We start from the raw sequence: 21,750 nt of genomic DNA on the forward strand, positions 1-21,750 counted from the left end.
TTCTGGGTATAAAATATCAATATTTATTTATTCGTTTAATCAGTTTTTTGTGTATCCATTTTATTTTATTTTAAATAAAAATAAGAAGGTAGAACAAAAACGACCCAGAGTTGTCATACTACACTACGACCAAGAAATGGAAAAATGAAATTTCAAATAGATTCGAAAACTAGCTGGGCCAATAACTGTAACAATAAATTTCTGCATTTGTACAGTTAAAATTATCCAGGATATTAACGAAATTAAAAATATTCTTTGAGTATCAAATTTTCAAACACGAATTTGATGAAATCAGATGAGTAAAAACGTACACAATGTATCTTACACTATGCGGAAACCAAATTATTTTCATTGAAAACGACGACTCTGTGTTTCATATATTATTCGCCGCATTAGCTTCATTGAGTCTTAATTTTAATAACACAGAGACTACCGAGATCACAGATTTTACTATAATATTATATTAATAAAAAACTCTTTGTGAATAATGAACAAATAAAAAAGAAATTTTTTTTCATTCCTAGTAAAACTTTCTTCAACGAAAATTTTAACTTACGGTATAAAACATGGCGAAATCAACAATGAATTATTTTGATTAACATTAATATAATTATTATTGCGCTATTTGGCCCCATCATCACATCTCTTAGATGACGATCAGCTACAACGCAATTATGAAAAAATATATGCATCTGTTTAAAACTGCAGAGCTTATATCTGATATTCTTGCTTTCCTGATAGAAGCTCATTCGGAATCAGATTCCTATAAAAACAAACGTTACATATATAACTTCAAAAGTTTTAACAATTTTCGAAAATACTAACCATATATTGCCCTTCGATATATCTTCCGGAGTTTCTTGCAGTTCTGCGTAATTCTCTTGGCCCTGATATGTCTACGCTACGTCTTCTGTAACAAAAAGTGATGAGTTTCATAAAACAAAGACGTATAATTAATTTCTATTAGATTTTTTGAATTATATTTCATCGTTCATAATTGAGTAGAAAAAAACGTACGACTTAGACTGAATTTGGAGTGACTTTAGTCTTCCATCAATTTCGTGCGATGGAATACTCGACACGTCGTCTATGTTGAGTCCACACGAAGGAGACATTGGCTGCGCTGGTGATTCGTTGCTACTATCGTAAAGAGTTGATGATCTGATCGATTTCGGCATCGATGTCTTGTTCACTGATAGCCTGAAGCATTGCAAGAAAAAATTGATAATATCACAACTATTCGGAACCCCTTCTGATTACTTAAAACTAGGAAATACATTGAATTAGAAACATCGGAAACACGAACTTGAAAAAATAAAAACTGATGCAATTTGATTTGTCATTCCCAAGAATGTAAAATTTGAAGAAACAATAGCAACAATATAATTCAGAATACTCACTGATTTTTCCGAGGGCCACGTTTCTTCTTGAATTTGCTGTAATAAAAATATTTTATTGATGTGATGTATTCTGACCTTGTAAGTACTGAGTAGAGAGTATTTTTAATTTTGGACATGTTTAGATATATTCAAATCGTTCCAAGTTTTTATTTGGTACGTATGTACAGATATGTTCCGTGGGCTAATGTTTAAAATATGGTCAAGTTTTCAGTCACATTCCAAAGGCGCAAGAAAATACCATTTACTTACTTGAGAAAGCGTAGTAACTAATAATTATGCGGAAACGTAAATTCTACAGAATTAACCCAAATGAAGAAAAAAGGGCAATTGTTAACTATATTGTATAAAGTGTAGTAAATGATACTGGCAATAGAGAACATCATGTTTTGAAAATTTGGATTCTCAAAATTTTATAAATAGCATATATTGGAAATGTGATTCAGTAATGAAATTTGTCATCCTGATGGGTTAATTCTGTCACATTTCCTAACCGAAATTTCCGAAAAGTTAATCAAACCTGAAGAAGTTTTCTTACTTTCGCACTGCGAATAATTTTGAAAATTTTGAAGTTTATATATGAGGCATTCCACATCAAATCGACCTACGTACGACCCTCACCATCCGCGATTTTATTTATTTTGAAGTATGCTGTAGAGTGTACAAAAAAAAACATCTTTCATCGGGTTTTAAATTTTTTTGGACCACGAATTTGATTTTTACTCTTCCCGAAAACACGAAGCCCGGATTTAATAGGCCTAATCGATTGGCTTTGAATTGTTTCTCATGGATTCTTTGTTAAAAAACGACAATTTTAAGGCCAAGATGGAAGGCAATCATTTTGAAATTTATATTTAATTCGATTTTTTTCAATTTTTATTTAATTGTTTCGCTTATAACTTTTAAACAAAAAACTTCCCCACTTCAATCTTGGTCTCAAAATTTTCATTTTTTGACAAAGAATTTGTGAGAAAAATTTTAACCCAATCGATCAGGGCTATTTATTCGAAATTCGGATTTGTGTTTGAGGGAAGAGTAAAAATCAAATCCGTGGTCCAAAAAAATCTAAAACCCAATGAAAGATATTTTTTTTTTTGTACACTCCACAACATACTTCAAAATAAATAAAATCGCATATGGTGAGGGTCAGAAGTATGTCGACTTAGAGCGGAATGTTTCATATGTAAAAAATAGGATCAAGGAACGGCAGGATTTAGGCTTTTATTTCAATTAATATAGTATAGCGTCATTATACAATATCTTTTGTATTGAATACCAATTTGTATTGTGATTTATAAACAGGGTACAAATGTTTAAAACTAATTTTAATTTATTACTCATTACTTAACTCCAAAGAAATACACATACTTCTTTATACAGAATTATTAATATTTCTCCATTACTCCTTTTTCTTTTCAACTCTTTTCAAAAAATACTGGTTTTTATTTATTTTTATTTCTCAAATTTTATCTGTCATAATATTGTTCTCTATCACCATGTTCTTATAAATTATCACGACAATTTATTGATTTTTTCTTCCTTTTCTTCATTTGTATTACATGAGCTGACTTACTTTACTTGACGTGTATTTTATACAATTTAGAAATCGATTAAAATTTAAGACCACTTTTATTCTTGTGTCTGATTGAGTACATCACTGACGACGGTGTCTTGCATGTAATACATAGAAAAAAATTAAGGAAAAAAAAGACAATAGGCTGTGTCAAATTTGTATAATATACCTATATCTTTGAGTTGTCGATAGCAATAAGCTATGTGTCGAGTAACTACTCATGCAACATAATATTGAAAACGCATTCAGGAATGGTATGTTGTTGAAGCGTCACCTGAAATTCTAAAAATTATCGGAAAAAAATACACGAAACAAATAGATAAACATATATTTAAGCAGTCGCATGCTTTAGCTGCAATCACTGTATTTTTAGTTATTTATCCATGTATGCATTCAGATATTTTACCAGGCGCACGTCAATTTCTATTAATGAAAAAAAAAAAAATTAATATTAATCAAAAAGTGAAGAAGAAATTTCCTGCAGTACATAGTTTGAAGCTGCAACTTTTGAAATTCCCAGACTTCAGGAAAATCTTCATATTTACTCTTTCTCTCTCTGTCTCCCTTTCTTTTTCTTTTTCTTTCTCTTTCTCTTTCTCTTTCTCTTTCTCTTTCTCTTTCTCTTTCTCTTTCTCTTTCTCTTTCTCCTTTCTTTTGCGTCGCCAATTTTGGGTTAACTGTTAAAAAATACGATTCAAGTTCGAAAATTGGCCAAATGTGAAGAGAATTACTCATTTATAGCAGTTGTGTTATAAATAAGTCCATGAAGAACAAGGTATTATTTCCGAATTTACAACTGCGTGATTACATTTCCCCTGAGTTTAATTTCACCATATTAAAAATTTATAAAAAGGAATTGAAATGATGAAGACTTAATGAAAAATAATTATGCAGATGTGTGAAGTTTTCGAACAAACTTTTTCTGCTTATCAGATCATATCACGAGTTCTGCATGGTTTCAATCTGAAGTGTACGACCAGAAGGATTGTAAAATTATTTCACGCATTTTGAAAGCTCCTCGTTACTTTTATTGAATACCTAAATAATAATAAGTAATCTTTGAAAACTAATCTACAGAATCTACGGCGGTAGCATACTGTAACAGAAAATAAATAAGTAAATGTTACATTGATTTATTGATTAATTTTACCCTGTTTATGTGACTGATGACCAGTGACCGGTGACAATGCCATTCAAGTTTATTTGAATGAAAGTAATGATTCTACTGCAAGCAAAGGATGTAGGTACGAGGCAATACGATGTGAGGATACAGAAACTAAACATTAGTTATAAAGCGATAGTTGCTATAGCTGAATAGCATTGTAATTCAAGTAAAATGGTAGAAAGAAAATGTCGGTGTTACAAGAAGTAACAATAAATTAAGCTCAAAGTTAAGTCAGACTTAACGAACGATCTTTGATGCTTGATTCGGGACGATTCATTGTTTCGATAACATTTTTGTAAGGAACTTAAAATCATAGCGGAGAAGATGTCGCAAAAATTGAAACAGTATAACTGTGTCGACACTCTGAGTAATGCACCTAAAAATCTGTTTTCTTATTGTTACTATATCCGAACAATTAACCTTTTTCTGAATTTTAATGTCTCTGCAAACGGTCTTATTACGATAAGGACAAACAATTTTTTAACGACATTGAAATGCATATAAAATGAGATATCTTGTACAAATTGTCAGCGATATTTGGTAATACAGTGAATCGTTTAAAGTGAAAACTACGATGCCTTTAATGCATTTCTGTCCGATGAAATTCCGCCAAGAAAAAGATAATATCGGTTAAACTTCCTTAAAAATTACAATAGTGTATGAAATCCTTCCTTGTGAATACTATAGTTAATTTAATAAAAGTTTCATCCAACCCAGAATTTTAATGAATATATCCAAAAATCTTCCAAGCACTTGTAAACTTTTTTTTTTAATTTACTACACAAACAATCTAGAAGTGCATTATTGTCTTTTATAACTGCATTTTTAAATTTATCATCTAGAATTTGGAATTTCAATTGTCGCCCCTGACGGATCACAGGTGCATATTAATGGAGACGTAAAGTTTATTCAGAAAGAAGCTAATTGAGCAAAAAGTTTCATAAGTACTCAAAGTCTGATGCCAATGTGAAATATAAACAAGTGCATCATTGACGATTGTAGTACAAAACATCGTGTACCAAAGACAAGAATTGGAAAGTTGTTCAAATGAGAAATCCGTCTGGTGTAAATTTTCTTTGACTTATACATCTTACGTATAACCTTCGTTTACATAAAAATAAACCCAAAGAAAACATAAATTCATTACTAGATCTTATATAATTAATTCCTCCAGCTTACTACGGCCTCGAGTAGCTTGTTTCTTTATAAAATTTGCTTTGTGCAGTGTCAATCGTTTCAAAAAATTTTGCTTCCGATAATTATTTGAAGAATACTGTAAGGTTTCTTTGATAATTCAAAACTGCACAAAGTGTGTAGATTGTAAACTGTATACTTCTTTTATCATCATTTAAATTGCTTTTTACATATTACGTTTTGTATGAAAAATAAAACAGGAAAATCTATAAATATTACTAGTACACTTTACATCAAAAACATCTCAATGTTAGATGATGGCACCTATATACCACATTTATTAAATATTGATAGAAATTTATGTGAAAAAAAAACACCCGACTCACCCCATGAACTCGTGGTCGGAATTGTCGTCAGCCTCGTCAGCTTCCTCTTCTTCTGAAAACAAAATAAAGACGTTAGTGTACATACTAAATTGTCAGGATACTAATAATATTCAAAATTATAATAAATCTGATTATTGTTAACGTAGATATGAATCATAATTACGCAATGTTAAACAAACATGCTGAGGAATTTCCTAGCACTCACCAGCGAGGAGATCTTTCTTGCGTCTTGTGTAGGCACGTTTACTTGTGACTGGAACTTGATCAGTTTCACCATGTAATAAGCTATTTCTGTACAATAACAATGGTTGCCAATCCTCTCCTCTCGATGATGGCATGCCAGCTTGTAATCGCTTGTCGAGAAAGTTCAACCTAGAGATTCATATACTGTTTATATTTACCTGTTTTATTTATTTGTTTATTTATTTATAAACTTAGTAAGTACATGGAAAAGAAAGATTGACAGAAGAGGTAATAAAATTGAATCGCAAAGTTCTATTTGGTGCATGCAAGTATACATGAGTTGTAAGATCTACAGAATCAACATAGTTCTAAAGCATGAAATTCTAAAATTCTTTTAAAATTGAAAAGGGAAAGCAGGACTTGAATTCAGTGAAAGATTTCAGTGAACAGATTATTGAAGACTTTTGTTACATTATCATAATTACGGTCGCAGAACTGCATGGGTGAATGAAGCCTGAGAAAATGGTGTCGAATAGATGGAATTTGATTTTAGTAAATTCGGTGACAAAGCGACCATATTGTAGAGGCATAGGATAATTTAGACTTCATCTAGGTATTATAGGCATGCATAGTGAATCAGATTTCTTGAAGGAAATTGTTTTACGAAATTGAAACGTCAGGGTTATCGATACACTATTGCAGATGTTTCTATCATGGACGCATAAATTCAAACTAAAGTCAAAAATAAAACGTGTATCATGCCACACATTATACTTACACAACGCGTTTGTCTTGCTTCAGAAGTTTATTTGTAAATTCAGACAATATTTCTAAGAAAGCCAGATTGGGAGGAGGTCCAGTTGGGTCCAATTCTACTCCGTCTGGAGGTGTTATAGCAAATAAAACACCCGCTCTGTGTAGAGCTGCAATTGCATCACGGTTTTTCACTGCATCCAAGCCAAAAGACAAGGCAAACCGCTTAGCTAATTCCTGAAAATCGTAGATTCAAATCAGTAAAGTGACAAAGATTTTGAGAAAAAAAACTCTGCAGAGTAACGATTATTTAACTTAAGCAGGTATCGAAGATTTCAGTGTTACTTGATGGAATTTATGGATATGGATATATGGCTGAAAAATAACGTAAATCTTATTTATTAAGAGGTAGATATTTTCATTAGTTTACCTTTATAGCAGTAAACTCTTCGCTGTTTCTGCTTACTTTTCCTTTTTCTGCGACTATTTCATTGTAGAGAATGTTCAAACTGTGCTGCATTGTTAGAGCACAATTTGTTTTATTTATATCCCTTGCCTTGCCGAGAGTAGTTTTTATTATATCACCATAATCATTGTAGTACTTGACATAATGCTTAAAAACGTCAGCAGCAGCTTTTGTGGGCATCATATTATAAACGATCAGTTTACAGTATCCAGCCAAGAAATTTCTCCTTTTATGTAATTCTTCAATCTTTGAGTGTTCGTCGTGTTCATCTTAAATTGAGTTGAATCATTCGGAAATGAATTATAAAAATTACGCCAATTATAAATATTCGAAATGCGTTTGTAATCGATGTATTAATGATGAAGTTTAACTATCGAAATGCTTCAAATACTAACCATCCTCCTCCTCACAGAAAACATACTCTTGTATGAATTTATTCAACATGTTCTGCATATTCTGATCAGTTTCATAAACCAAATGATGCATCAAAGGATTATGATGCGTGCTCAATTGGTTACAAAACATAACCAACAAGTCGCAAATTGAATTGTAAGCTTCTTCTCTTAGAATTGGGGGTACAACCTGTAAAATTGATGACTGACAGAAAGTGAACAAACAAATTACCACAATGTATTTCCTAATAATTCATGCAAAGTTTAATTACCACTGCATTGCCATCGCCCCCAACCAAATAACACATCTGATCCATCAGAATGTGTAAACGTTTCTTCAATTCGCAGCACTCGTCTTCCCCTCGTTTGCTTCCCGAGTCAACTGCTTCTAATAGATGATTTTGTCCCCACAAAATTGCGAAAAAGCAAGCACTGATACAATATTTTACTGCTTCGTGCGGTAAACACCTATAATACAATTGATTGGATTGACGTCAAAGTAATGCCTCATGTGCCTGATCAAAAATGCAGCAGTAAATTGAATGTAAATGTAACAAGTACCTTGCAGGATCCCTTGCACCTTCAATATCTTTGTACAATGAGTCCCAAATTCCCCATGGATTCATATTATGACAACTGTAGAATATCGCTACTTTTTTGAGGGATTGAATAGTCTCAAATATTTCATCTTCATTTGGAACGTCTCCTCCCTCTATCAATGATCTGTATTCGTCGATAGCCTCTTTGTATTTGTTCACTATCATGTCGATCAACGTTGATCGGGCCAGGTCACAGCTTGAAAATTCGAGAATTGATGAAATTATTCGGTCAACACTAGACAGAAGTGATACGCGCATACGTTAGCATCAAATGTTACTTATTTGTACCTAGTGTATATTGCATGACGCTCGATGCACATATGTTCCAAAGTTTTGGCTGCTGTGTCCAACACTTCGGTGTCATTTATTTTCTCAACAATGGTGTGAATTTTTTTCAACAGTGACTCAAGGTTTTGCTCCTGTCTTGATTTAGTGTATATGTCGAGATCAAAGTATTGAGGTATCGCAAGTAAATTTGCTAATTTTTCTGGGTCGGCTCTATATTTATCCAAGAGCAAAGGTAAAGTCTGAATAAAGTGTTCCGTAAGTCGTTGCTTGTCATCTTGAACCTGTTTCAATTCTTTTGCGGACATATTCTTACGCGTTGGACCCCTGCCAACCGGTGCTTCACCTAAAACAAAATCATGATACAATTGCTCAACCTTTCGGTATCGATGTTGGTATTCTTTGTGACTTTTGATTTAAGTTAGTTCTGAAAACAATCGTCATACAATAAATAAACAAGAAAAAACCCACCTGTGGCAGCTTGTTTTATGCAACAAACCATCAACTCGATCAGAGAAGTTTCTTTCTGATTATCAAGTGCTTCTTCCTCCGGTCCTGCTTCCTCAAGCAATAAATCAGTCATGCATTCCCAGTCTTTCATCATTTGGTTAGTCTCGATCAACGAGTCGACTAGATACGCGCCATGTTCGTGGAGCTCAGATTCAATGAAAAATAGAACGAGATCTCTGATCAGGGGTGTGTTTGGAAGTCTTTTTTTACCCCGTTTCGTCTTTACACCTGCGACTGCTTCTTCGTCTGGTACAAAGAGTCGTTCGTTGAGGAATTCTCCAGCAGCCTGCGCGACAGCTCTATGCGATGAGTAAACCAGCTCATAGACATGCTCACAGTCCTTGTCTGTCAATATTTCTCTGTGATGTTTCAATATAGATATAACAAGCTTCACTGCTTGGACCGCAACATCGTACTCTTTGTCCAACGTCATTGCAACAATTCGATCCTTGAATTTGCTAGTAAATAGCTCCAGTTTGAGTTTCAATTCTTCCGAGGCATACAACGGCTGCAACGCTTGCAAACACTTGAGTCTAACTTCGCCAACTTTATCGTGTAGCGTCCATCCTATGAGGTGAATTGAGAGAACATGGTTACACGTTTGAATTACATTGAAAGTTATTTCGCATATTCATTGCTTTTATTCATACCTATGTATTTCAAATACGAATCATCAAGAAAGTTCTGGTGAAATTTTTTCATCCATACACCAATTTCAGCCATACAATGCGCTCGAATCTCTGGTAAAGTATCTCGGTAACGATGAACGAACACAGACTTAAACATGTATGTCAGCATGTTCTTAATCTCATCCATGTTTTCTTCAAGTTCCTTTCTTTTCGCCATTAGTGACTCCAATCTGTCAGCTGCTCGCTTTTCTCTTGCCTTCTGCCTTTCGGCTTCATACTGACGCTGTGTATTGTCGAGATTTATTGATACAGTTAGAGCAACGTCTACAAGGGCAGTCATGAGCTTCATTGCTGCAAGAAATTTGATATGTAAAGTGGTTTCCCAGTTGACGATTAAGATACGATTTTTGAATTCCGATAAATTATGAAATCCATTCTTATTGAATTGAATTCAATTGTTACTTAGTTTTTTTAGTCAGAAATTTTCACTTATTCTTAAACGCTTAGTTTTCATTGTTGACTTACCAGCTAAGGTTGCAGTGTGTCTGAAAGCTCTGACTTGGGAATCTGACAACCCAGTAAGCAAAGAAATAACATTGTCCATAAGGAATTGGTCGTAGATTATGGAATATTGGCATTGGCGAACCAGAATTTGAACAAATTCACAAAAATTTGATCGGAACTTCTTCCATTGCTGTCCAGGCAAGATCAATGGATATTCTCCACTTTCCTACGGCGTTAAAAAAAAAGTGTAAATATTAAAACAATCGGTCAAGATTCACGCTCGATGATCATTTTCAATTCAATTTGTATAATGGACATAAAACAACGAGGTACCTCATCAAATTCTTCCGTCATTTTACGAATTATAGCTACATGCTCCATAGTAGTCTGCATTTCGGATGTAATACGTCCTTTGCAGCCACTCGCATTAATAAAAAATTGCATAAGCATGAGGAGGGCATTTCCTCTATCGATTTTGTACTTCTCAATCCAGTCGTCAACTATAGTCTGTGGACATTAATATTTATTTATGGGTAAACATGTTCTGGACATTTAATAGAATTACATTTCAATCTATTGGTATGCAACTTACGGTAAGGGAAGAACGATTGTTTTTGATAATGTAGTAAAGACTGGCTTCGTCTTCAAGATTGTTAGAATGTGGAACCCGTCGACCACGACCTCGTCCACCTCCACCACGACCTCTAGGGGCGACAGTGGGTATAAAGTCCGTATCAATTTCTTTATATTTTGGTTGTTGAACTGTGCTACCTTTAAAAGAGATATGACCAAGGAAACAAATAGGATTAATGTTAATAAAAATCAGTAATTAGGATCACACAAGGGAAAATTCACAATGCATTCAGATTAAAATCAAGAAAAATTAGGAAACATGTACCACGTAATCTGGCGCGTGTATTCCTTGTGATCCTCATGTTAGCTGGTGCCAGAGGTGTCATTGGCTGCTCAAACTGTGCAGCTGGTTCAAAACTAGTCGTTTGTTCCACATACTGTTGTTGCTGTTGATGTGAGGTACCTGGTGAGCTGTAGCTGTCTGGCGAGTAATGTTCGGGGCTAAAATGTAAAAAATTTTTAGAGTTGCAGTATTACAAGAGAAGAAAAAACCTAGTACAATCTGATTACGAACGCAGACACAGGCATGATTGGACGTAAACTATTCATACAGAAGTTGAACAATAATTGAAATATCACCTTCACTATGTAAATACTAACGTGGGATTGTGTATAGGAGTTTGTGGCGCTTGGTATGACGCATACGATGAATAAGATTCCTGAAGTTCATTACTGGCAGTTTCGTGCAAAGGTGTCATTGGAGTCATCGGAGTCATGGGGGTCATGGGAGCCTCGTACTCCGGAGGAACGGGATCATCCATCCGAATCCGCTTTCCCCCCCGCCTGTGCATCATCCTGCCGTCTGTTGTCGACCGATGGTTCCTAAAATTTTTCAAATCCTGTTTAGAATCAAAATTTTAGTAGAGATCACTAGGTTGCTGTAACCCGCAAATTTGTCAAGCAGATGAACACTACTCTTTAAGGAGAAGAGCACAGAGATCGTTCCAACAATTATTATGGTTAGATACTCGCATGTGAATTCTTGGAGTGCATTTATAGAAAGGACCACGAAGGGATTCTTGCGATTGCGGTTATGAGGAAAGTATATATGTGAAACGATAAACGTCAATAGCGATGCGTGAGTGGCGTCGTTGCGGAGGGGCAAAGGATGTTAGTTAGAAATCGTAGATTCTCAGATCGAATTGAAGTGCAGTCTGTATTGTTTAATGTATCAATGATTGTAACGTAAAAAAAGTAATTTAATCACCTTTTGATAGAGAGAAAACCTCTTTTAGTCACACCACGGTATTCTTCGAGGCATCGAGGATGAGTTTAATCAGCCATTTGTAATCTGTGATGATCGGATGAAAATGGCGGGATTCGGTGAAAAATTTGAGTGGAGCCCTAACCTCAACAACACAGACTCAAAATATTAATTGTATTAATGAAAAATTTTATCGAAAAAAATGAACTTGGAGCTGTAGCTTCTTCGTCGAATTCATGTGCGGTTGATATTGTTAAATGCATGTGTGATGGTCGGATGAAAATGGCGGGAATCTGTGAAACATTTAACCGGAAACCTAACCTCAACAAAAATGAACTCGAAATATTGCTTATATCTCTGAAAACTTATCAGTGACACCTGTGGCAAAATATAATTTGAGGGTCTAAAAATTTGCTGCTTAATACTGCGAATATATTTCGAGTATCATAATACATTTCGGTTTTATTTTCCAAAATTATATTCGTATTTGCAAACAAGGTATTATAAAATTACAGCTTTCAAGGGGGAAGGTAAGCGCAACTTTTGAGTGTTGAGAATGTAGCAAGAACTGTTTGGCTCAAAAAGTTAATTTGTTTTTGCGAACAGACTCTACAATCATGGCACTCCAACAATTGACCCAGGCTTTGCAAGCCTTATCTAAATCTGTTTCCAATTTTCACGTCGGTGCAGTTTCAACCGACGATTTTAAGCCAATCGAAGAAAAAATAGAGGATATACGACAGATATTACGAAAACAAAAGGCTCATTGGATATTGGTGAATACTAAACACAACGCACGTAGGTCTTGGGCTCGTTGTAATATTTTTAGAATCCAATCTTCCAAGGGAATTGCTTACAATTCTTCTATTCAGATTCTGTTACAGAGGGGAACCAAGATGTTGACAATGGGTTTGAAGATTTACATCAGGCAGTAGGGGATCTGAGAATAGCTAATTCCATGGTTAACGTGTGTCTTCAAAGTTGTACCATTAACGATATTGTGCTTAAAGACAAATCACCACCTGAAATCAAGAAGTAATTGCTTATATCGTAACAAAATTTAATGTGATTAGATTTTTGATTTATTTTACTTTTAAAGGCAAGTAAAGGAGTGCCTGTCGAGGCTGTTCATACTCTCGGATAAATTGATATCCTTAAACGTTTCAATGACCAAAGCATTGAACGAGGAATTAAATCTGAAAAAAGAATGCCAAGAGTCCTTGTTGGAACATAGCCAATTTTTACAAACTCAAAAGGCTCTTCGAAATGCAAGACTTCAAGATGCAAACCCTGAAATATTGAGGTTCGTAAACGCTGAACGTTACGTGAGTAACGAGCCACGATATCAAACTCTAAAAACGTCCATGAATAATTAAATGGTATGGGAAAAATTTGGCCATTTATGGAATAATATGATCAATTTTCTCTATTGAGAAAACAAATATTTACTTAAATACTTTTGCCTTATAGGAACAAAAAGAAGTTGGAAACGAAATTAACAAAAATAAATATAATGAAACGGCTAATGACCAACATGATTGCCACAGCTAGTGAAATGCTGAGCCAGGAACCATTTTTGTTTGAAATGATGCTTAAGCACAGAGACATTATCAATATTGAAACAATTATTGAAATGGCACGTGAGAATGCCTCAACAGATTCTTTGTCACATGCTTCATAAACTGGTGCCTTATATTCATTTAAATATAGAGAATATTTTGCATACTCGCATTTATAATCTTGTCATGTAGATCCTTTCATTCTCTCTACTTGTAAGGCTCTGGTAATATTTGATAAAAGAAAGGGTGTAAAACATTTACAAATGACACGTAATTAGTTATAATTTCGACTTTTATATTATAAATAATTGGAATTACTAACAACCTATATACAACTACCACAATAACAAGTCATAATAGCTTATATGATTTATTCCACGTGAACTAATCTGAAAAACAAATGATGCCTTTACAATTTATTTAAATTAGCCCTTGAGTCCGGGTACTCTGTACAAAAATTCTCCATCATCATCGTAAAAGCAGTCCCGAATTTTGTATAGTTTTCCTTTCTTGTATTTATCCTTTGGAATTTTTATAACTTCACTGTAATGTTCATCCTGAATCACTTTTTTTTCCCATACTTTGACATATGTCTGCAGCCCCATTTCCTTGGAATCATCTGGCACTTCGACATTCTTTGCCTCATTTCGTCTCTCAACCGCAGCCATCGGCAGTTTACTCTCTGGTGATGCAGAAAAATTTTGAAGGCTAGATCGATCGACGCTTTCCATTTTCCGATTCTTCATAGTTTCTAACTCCACTTTCTTCTTATATGTATCCATCAGGACCTTGTCCTCCAACGATGGTATGGTACCCATATTTTTTACAGATTCCTCAAAAAACTTGTCCAAAGTAAGAGGCTTGTCTGAATTCCTGATCCTTGTCTTCGATGATTTAGTATCCCTAAGGCTGATTACGTGATGGTTTTGGTTTGGATTGAACGTGAGGTTGTTCTCCACTGAATTTTTGCTGTACTCGTGCATTAAGTCTTTGCTTTCATAATTGTTTTCGGAACCGTCGTCGACTTCATCACTCCCAGAAAGGCAAACTACTTCGTTATTTTCGTCATGCCCCTTTTTCTCCTTCAAGTAGTTCTGTATTATTCCAGTGTATAGTTGACTCTGTGGTTTTTTGAATTCCGGTGGCGGTGGTAGGAGTTTTTGTTCCACCTCCGCTTTGTCAGGCAAAGTAATTTTTCGATTCTTAAACTTTTCCAAGTGCTGTCTGATTCTTGGCTCCAATGGCAATTCTCCTCGTTTAAATTTTTGCCAATTGTTAATAACCTGCTGATCATGTTTCAAAACCCTGTCTGCATTTCTAGCGTGCCATCTAACTTTGAGAATTTTACGTATAGTGTGAGGTAATGCAGGGAAACTTTCGCTCAATTTTTCTGGAGTATAAACCAGCGAATCGCTCTCGTGCAAGTGACGTATTTGCTGCTTTTCAATGTACGTCAAAAGGTTCGGTTCATGTTCCTTGAAGTACTTTCTAGCCACTATGCGCAGTTTCAATTTTTCCTTAGCTTCAGCCATTTCTCTGTAAAGATAAAAAATGTGATAATATTGCAGTCGAACGAAGCTTTAACACTTATGAAAAATATCACAACATTGACAACACGATACATCAACTGAGATAATGTGACCTACTGTTTATGCATAGAATAGGACTTGTGAGCCTGTGAAAAATCCGGCTCCGCGTCTTCCAGATCGAATTCATTAAAAGATTCCAAATCCTTTTCTATGTCGTCTTCTAGCATGTCCGCTCTCCTCTGTATGCCAGGGTTCGGACGTACTTTCCAACTTTTCTGAGCACCGTACGACCTTTTCGCCAAATTTATTAACATTCTACTTGCATTCATTTTTCTTTGTTATAATTCCAAAAGTAAAACAATAAACAAATAGCCGTAGTCGAATTGTTGATTCTAAAAGAAATCTGCGCGATCTGGTGAAATTAAACCTAACCTAACCGTAGGAAACACAATATGGGTATTCAACCGTTCACTTGGTCGGTTAGTTTCTTTCACGGTTTCTTAATTATCGGCAGATCAAACAATCCACGATTCTGTAATTTCACTTTTCACATTTCCTACCATCCAAGCATTCCGATCAATTTTAATTGGTTGACTAAGCTTAGCAAACCAATCAGAATGCTTGGATGGTGGAAAATGTGTAAAATGAAATTACAAAATAGATCCCCCGGTATATTGTTTACGCGGTAAATACGAAAATAGAATTCGTGAGATACGATTGAAATCTAATCGTAATGGAGCATTATTTGACAATTTATTAAATCGAGACTTGGAATTTTTTTTGAATACGTGTATTGTTGCAATAAGATGATGTTACAATACACTGCTTTGCAATCAATAACTAATTATTACTAGTATACAGTACGTACCAAAGTCTGTTTATATTTTATAATTATTCTTACATTATATGAACAATTCTCGAAATTTACCAAGTCGCGTATCAGTTTGTCAAGCTTTGGGAACGTTGATAAGAAAATCTCTGGTACTGTAGAATCAACAAAATATAAAGCAAGGTTCTGTCAAAATTAAGATTAAGTAAACGCCCATTAATTGTATACTTAGTATCGATGATATATTTCAACTTTCCAAGTTTCGGATTATTTTTTTCACATCTACTAGGTTTGTATGTATAAATTAGTACGTATGTATCCTAGACATGTGTTTGTTGTTATACAGAGAGTGTGGTTGTTTTCTTTTTGTTAAACCTATCCTATATTTAGATGATACTTTTCGTCATTATGTTAACATAATTTTTAAATAGGTAATTTCTTTTAGTTACTGACTTACGAAATTATATTATTATTATTGTTATTGTTATTATTATTATTATTGTTTCTTATAGGCATTATTCAAAGGCTTACACTTATTTGAAACACAATTTTTGATTAACAAAATAATAAGAACAAGGAATACGTGGGTAGATAGAAATATCTCATCAAGCATAGGAGCATTTACATGCGAGTTGACAATTTTATTATTAGAATTTTAGTCATAGACGGGCACTTGGATTAAGTAACAGACGAAATGTAACATTTTTAGTTTTTGTACCTGAACATTGGTAAATGTTATACAATATTTTTTCAAGTTTTAACACTTAACAACATATGTAATTGTGTACGTATGTGCAAAGTTTACGATTTAACTATTTTTCGTATTAATATATCTTTAACTGAAAAACATTTTAATTTAAAACATAAATATGTAACATCTGTACTATGCAAAATGATATGAACGATTGATTATGAATGGACTAATGCGGTAAGACTCAAACATTTTTTATAAGTATAATATCAATCACTTATTCCATAGCAAACATGCATTCCGCTAAAAAGTCGTGCCGTACAGAGTTTAAACAATGCGTTTATCGTTATTGGTCTGATTAATAATCATGGCATCGTCAGTTTGTAGATAACCGAAAAAAAAATTTTTTAATTAAAGAAATAAAAATGGCAGAGATGATTTATAATATATAAGGAGTAGTCAGAGTTAGTATAGAATATTTTTCGGAATATTTTGATTCATATCGTAAAATTATAAGATGCAAAATATTCCTTGGTATCCAATTTCTACCAATTATTCGTGAACATGTCGTAGAATTCGTGAATAGTTACAGTATATAACTGCAGGATAACATGAATGATTGAAAAACCAATAATCTTTTTTTCATTGCCATTTTCAAAAACCTATACTTATTTCTTTTTATTTGCGCTGTATCTCAACACGTCAAATTGGAAAAACATCCAAGTAGCGCAGATTTTTCAAAGCATAAGAACAAGAAATTAGAGAAAAAGAACATTTTCACGTTAGTTTTATGCAACTACAGTTGTTTCGATCAACATTATAGTATCTTGTTTAAATGGAGAAAAAAAATTTCTAATTTTGTTTGTGTCTTTTTAATACACAGGGCTTTTTGTTTTCGTCGTCTTTTCTAAACAGATAATACAGTAATCTTATATTATATACAGGGATTTTCTTATTATAATGTACAATACCATACTTATGGTTACATTTGAACAGATTAGATGTAATAATAAATTTATAGTATCTTTTATTTCATTTATTCAACGATTAATATTAGGGTATGTATTATTAATGTATTCCTCATGTCGTTATGGTTAACAATAATTAATCGATTATTATTATTATTACAGTTATAATGATAGTAATAATAGTATATACATCATAACACCAATCTCGAAAGATGGTGTCATTTGAAAGAAAATTTGCTAATAATACAGATGCGATAGGTTTACTGCTAAGCTGAAAAATTAAAAATCGGATGCAAATGTATACAAATTTGAACACCATTCTCTTTGGGTTGTATATTGATAATGATAAAGCTTAAGTAGAATATAAAGATATTTTTTTTTACATTCAAGTGAATTAACATTGATCAACGTGTTTGATACAGATTAGAAGCATTGAAAATCAGGTAATGTATTTGTTAAAAGAGCAAAGAAAAGAATTAAAAAAAAAAACATACATTTATCCAGTAGCAAAATCATGATTCGACGATGCTGAGTCTCAAAAATAGCTACGATCGAACAATAGACTAAAAAAAAAAAATAAACCTTTCAACATTATTTGTTACTATATTTTTTTTTGTTGATTAATCATTTCAATTTCGATCGATTGCGTAAGTGTTGAAAATTAAACGTTTGACAACGGAGGTGAAAATTACAAACAGTGATTGCCACTTTATCACGTGCGATAAAAGGCCCCATGTAAAATAATTAATTTTCAAACATTTTGGGACGTTCTGAAGAAAAGGCGAAAATTATGATCATAACGATACTACTAATTGGCGTTAAGACTATCGCGCTTATTTGAATGGTATAACAATATAGTGTACAGTAGGTAGAAAATAAAGTATACTACTACTACTACTACATATAGTGTACACTAATCAAACATAAACATAGCGTACGCCATTGAAAACTTATAAATAATATAACTAGCCAACATATTATAAAGGTACAGACGTTATTATTTCTCACTGCTTGAAGATTTGAAACAAAAGGTATAATAATCAGATTGAAAGATACACAGCATCACAACAATGTTATTATGATGGTACGAAGTAAAATTGTCGTCGAGTCGGTACTTTGATTATAATACAGAAGTTAATATTTTCTTTACGTCAATCAAATGGTAAAGGCATTTTACACGCAAGTACCGTACTGCAAAGATTTTTTACTAACTGCCTGCACGTCGCGTTTCTTCGTTAATTATAAACAAGCACAATTTTTTATTTTGATAGATGATTATGTATGCTTTTCTACGTATCGTATATTTTTTCTTTTTTAATTTTTTTGTACATAACTATACCTTTCTCAAAGTCAAAAAGAACAATGTTACAATCAGAAAAAAAAGCACAAGTGAAAGTAAACACGTTACCTTCAATCTCCTTGTTTTTCTAGAGAAAAAAAGAGAGAAAAAAAAAATAACAGAAACTAAACTAGAAAAAAATTAAAATATTGGTTGTACATTACGATGCAATATCTACTTAATATATTGAAAATATATAAATATATTTTTCAATTCATTATATTACTGAATTTTAAATTTGTAACGTTTCGTACAGATGCGCGAAAGCGTACCTTTATTGTTTATTTATTTTTGTTTTATTTTTCGTATGCCTTGAAACTAATATCTCAAATTCTATGATATCTTTTTGACATTATTGTCCTTCCACTAATAATCTGTTACTATAATGTGTTTCGATTATATATTATACTTTTTTTTTTAGCATTTCTTTCCTTCTTCCTTTTATTTTTGGTATGCTATATGTATAGTATTAGTAATACAGTGTGAAAGCACGTATATGTCGATTTTATTATTTATTATTATTTCAAAGACATATAAAGCTATGGATGACACGTATTTGACCGGTTGGAGTTTTTCAAAGATTGTAGAAAAAAAAGAAAGCGTCCATAATTATACATTTATGACAATACAACCATAAATCTTTCAGAATCGTGATAGAAGTTTTGTTTTTATTCACAGAAAATGAACGTTATATAATTTTAGGTATGGTAACTATTCATGTACGGGCATTCTCAGAGTTTATACTTTACACCCAATTAAGGCATTAACGGCCCGACACATGTCATACAGAATTTGTCTCAAATGTCGGCCATGTGAAGATTCATGACAAACAATGAATTATATCGAATAAGAATAAATTTATAGATTTTTTTTATATATGATAATAACTTGTTGTACGTCGATGATAAAAGTGAGTTCACCTCTGTTTAGAGATATTTTTTTTATTTTGCATATTATGCAGTTCAAATAGAAATATAAACATATATTTCTTTTATTTGGCCAAATTGCCTAGCGAATTTGAAAATTCAACATAACAATAATAGTAGTAGTAATAATAGTAATAATAATAATAACAACAATAATAATAATAATAAATGAAAGATTACCTTAATATTAGGATAATTGTAATACTTGGACTTGCAACAAAAAGTTATCGATAAATTTGTATTCAATATCTATATGCACATTTTTTTCTATAATTTGCACTGATGCACACTTTGTGGTCCATACCTTGGGAATGGTATTATGATGAACGTAAAAATATAACTTTGGAGATTTGGTTAATATGTCGTATGATTCAAGAGCATAAAATAATACGCACGTGCTATCACTGTCAGAAATAAATCAAAAATGATATGGCATCGATAACACTAATTCAATTTCTACCACTATTCCTTTCCTGCCTCTCTGGCAAACACTATTTGCGTGGCGTGTATTTACTTAGGTGGCAAAGTCTTATTTAAAACAAACATTACAACTTCAAATCGATGTGTTGCCTCGATTGCTTTAAACTAATTGTAAGTTATGACTTCTTATATCTTTCAAGTTCAAATTGTTTCTTTTTACCGATTTCCAAAATCAACATTCGATAACTTGACATTTTACAACGATATCGTTAACACTTTATTTGTGGATAAAAATTTTTTTAATGTACTCGGTGATGAAATGCTGAAGCATCAACTAATTAATAGTCAACTTGAAAATAAAATAACCCGAATCAAAACTAGTGATCACATGGCATCTTTAATAAATCTCTATGTCTGAACCGTTCCCGTCGTATATCAATTCAGAAACAGAGTAATCTACACCATTGTTTAATTAATAATCACAGCAATTCTATTAACGTGTCATCGTATTGCAAAAGATCTAATTTTGATCTTAAATCAATTTGTCAAAAGATACGAGTGAAACGAAAGAAAATAAAACAATGTAAATCAAATCATACATTATCGCGTTTTTCTTATTAAAAAACAAAATATGATATCGAGGTTTGATATCATATTGCATATTTGAACAACTTTATCCAAATTAAATTGCAATAAGTCTTTGAGGATACTAATTGAATGAAATCATAAAGGTACGGTTTCTTTTGTCGATGAACACAAAGCGGCACAAGTTCTATTCGGTATTCATTTGTCCCTTCGATTTGTGTTTTGAAAAACTAAAGAATATTCGGCAATGCAGTACTTAAATTTGATAAATAACAAAACAGTGATTTAATAGGTTATGACGAGTTAAAATTTACCAGATTTTTCTTGTTTAGAAAGTTCTAAGGCAAGAGCTAAATCTGCATCTTCTTGTTCTCTACGTCTGCGCCTTTCCTCTTCGGCTCGCAAGCTCTGCTGAGCAGCTAATGCCAATTGTTGTTCTTCGGTTAACATAACAGATCCACTGTTACCGTTCCACGTTTTGTTATTACGATTTTTTTTATCCCCAAATGATAGCTTATCTTTCAAAGTGTGTGCGAACTCTAAGCCAGACTTTTTACTCGCCTTCTCAGCACCAGACATTTTACTTGTAAAAGCATCATTGATGTCGTTCGTCTTTGATTTTGGATCAACAAAATTGTTTGCAAAATCAGCCTCGAAAGCTTTGGTATTTTTATTAGTATCTGAAAATGCGCTGCCAAAATCTGTATCAAATTTGTTGACTATTTTGCTATCGGGTTTATTTTTCTTTAATGGAAATGTGTTTGAAAAATCGGAATCAAATCCTTTTGGAAATGAATCCTTACCGGAAAACCTTGTATCAGTTTCAAAGCCAAAAGGATCGAGCTTACCGGTACTGACAGACTTTTTATTTGCATTTGAATCTTCAATTTCGTCTTCAAACGGATCTGTGATATTGAACGGATCCTCGTATCTGTAGTCTCGGAATGGATCTTCGGTAAAGTCTGGAAGTTTAGGTGCCGACGCTGATGTTGTTGTTGTCAGCGGTCTGCTCACTGGTCTCGGCGGTGCCAGTCGACTAGGAACTGGTTCTGGCTGAAGCATTTTTTTTTTCACGTGTAAGTTTTGTTTTA

At 33.1% G+C, this 21,750-nt stretch overlaps 4 protein-coding genes across 20 annotated transcripts in view; 1 reads left to right on the forward strand and 3 right to left on the reverse strand.

Annotated features, from left to right (window-relative positions):
• On the reverse strand, positions 1–11,922 carry SA1 (stromal antigen). Of its 12 annotated transcripts, none has more exons than XM_069136739.1 (20): positions 11,817–11,922; positions 11,210–11,431; positions 10,875–11,050; positions 10,569–10,747; positions 10,310–10,483; positions 9,998–10,202; positions 9,494–9,823; positions 8,805–9,410; positions 8,337–8,679; positions 8,011–8,244; positions 7,722–7,917; positions 7,453–7,639; positions 7,022–7,326; positions 6,617–6,828; positions 5,861–6,027; positions 5,656–5,704; positions 1,401–1,436; positions 1,018–1,200; positions 826–910; positions 1–763 (listed from the first exon to the last, which is right to left on the reverse strand). In XM_069136739.1, exons 2-20 carry the CDS (start codon positions 11,401–11,403, stop codon positions 746–748), a joined length of 3,879 nt encoding a protein of 1,292 aa, XP_068992840.1. In that variant the 5' UTR covers positions 11,404–11,431; positions 11,817–11,922; the 3' UTR covers positions 1–745. The 12 variants fall into 12 exon arrangements, 10 of the variants coding, with proteins under 10 accessions (XP_068992840.1, XP_046483981.1, XP_046483982.1 ...); XM_046628025.2 differs by having other exon boundaries at positions 5,656–5,707; XM_046628026.2 differs by having other exon boundaries at positions 5,656–5,707; positions 11,210–11,448; positions 11,817–11,904.
• Positions 11,671–17,623, forward strand: LOC124219853 (uncharacterized). 3 transcript variants are annotated; one of them, XM_046628043.2, is made up of 5 exons: positions 11,671–12,343; positions 12,420–12,611; positions 12,686–12,848; positions 12,913–13,192; positions 13,284–13,419. In XM_046628043.2, exons 2-4 carry the CDS (start codon positions 12,431–12,433, stop codon positions 13,187–13,189), a joined length of 621 nt encoding a protein of 206 aa, XP_046483999.1. In that variant the 5' UTR covers positions 11,671–12,343; positions 12,420–12,430; the 3' UTR covers positions 13,190–13,192; positions 13,284–13,419. The 3 variants fall into 3 exon arrangements, with proteins under 3 accessions (XP_046483999.1, XP_046483998.1, XP_046483997.1); XM_046628042.2 differs by having other exon boundaries at positions 11,673–12,343; positions 12,698–12,848; positions 12,913–13,116; positions 13,284–17,623; XM_046628041.2 differs by having other exon boundaries at positions 11,687–12,343; positions 12,913–13,116; positions 13,284–17,623.
• On the reverse strand, positions 13,729–15,230 carry LOC124219851 (uncharacterized). Its single transcript, XM_046628038.2, has 2 exons — positions 15,019–15,230; positions 13,729–14,908 (listed from the first exon to the last, which is right to left on the reverse strand). Exons 1-2 carry the CDS (start codon positions 15,228–15,230, stop codon positions 13,798–13,800), a joined length of 1,323 nt encoding a protein of 440 aa, XP_046483994.1. The 3' UTR covers positions 13,729–13,797.
• The window catches only part of Eps-15 (Epidermal growth factor receptor pathway substrate clone 15), a 15,395-nt gene continuing 9,995 nt past the window's right edge, over positions 16,351–21,750 (reverse strand). For 2 of the 4 annotated variants that reach the window (XM_046628033.2, XM_046628032.2), the window contains one exon: positions 16,351–21,712. In XM_046628033.2, coding sequence (XP_046483989.1) covers positions 20,963–21,712 — 750 coding nt within the window. In that variant the 3' untranslated portion in view covers positions 16,351–20,962. The other 2 variants (XM_046628036.2, XM_046628037.2) reach the window with 2 other exon arrangements.

This window comes from Neodiprion pinetum, chromosome 5, assembly GCF_021155775.2.
Source record: "Neodiprion pinetum isolate iyNeoPine1 chromosome 5, iyNeoPine1.2, whole genome shotgun sequence".
NCBI lineage: Eukaryota > Metazoa > Arthropoda > Insecta > Hymenoptera > Diprionidae > Neodiprion > Neodiprion pinetum.

What these genes read in the sequence shown, in the direction of transcription:
- SA1 (XM_046628025.2), bottom strand. Translation starts at nt 11,403, where the DNA reads ATGATGCACAGGCGGGGGGGAAAGCGGATTCGGATGGATGATCCCGTT. An exon ending in TTTCTGTGAGGAGGAGGATG is followed by an intron (nt 7,327 to 7,452) that starts GTTAGTATTTGA and finishes ACTCAATTTAAG; the next exon opens with ATGAACACGACGAACACTCA. An exon ending in CTCCAAATTCAGTCTAAGTC is followed by an intron (nt 911 to 1,017) that starts GTACGTTTTTTT and finishes TTTTTGTTACAG; the next exon opens with AAGACGTAGCGTAGACATAT.
- LOC124219851 (XM_046628038.2), bottom strand. Translation starts at nt 15,230, where the DNA reads ATGAATGCAAGTAGAATGTTAATAAATTTGGCGAAAAGGTCGTACGGT. An exon ending in TCCTATTCTATGCATAAACA is followed by an intron (nt 14,909 to 15,018) that starts GTAGGTCACATT and finishes TTATCTTTACAG; the next exon opens with AGAAATGGCTGAAGCTAAGG.
- LOC124219853 (XM_046628041.2), top strand. Translation starts at nt 12,431, where the DNA reads ATGGCACTCCAACAATTGACCCAGGCTTTGCAAGCCTTATCTAAATCT. An exon ending in TCACCACCTGAAATCAAGAA is followed by an intron (nt 12,849 to 12,912) that starts GTAATTGCTTAT and finishes TTACTTTTAAAG; the next exon opens with GCAAGTAAAGGAGTGCCTGT. An exon ending in GCAAACCCTGAAATATTGAG is followed by an intron (nt 13,117 to 13,283) that starts GTTCGTAAACGC and finishes TTTGCCTTATAG; the next exon opens with GAACAAAAAGAAGTTGGAAA.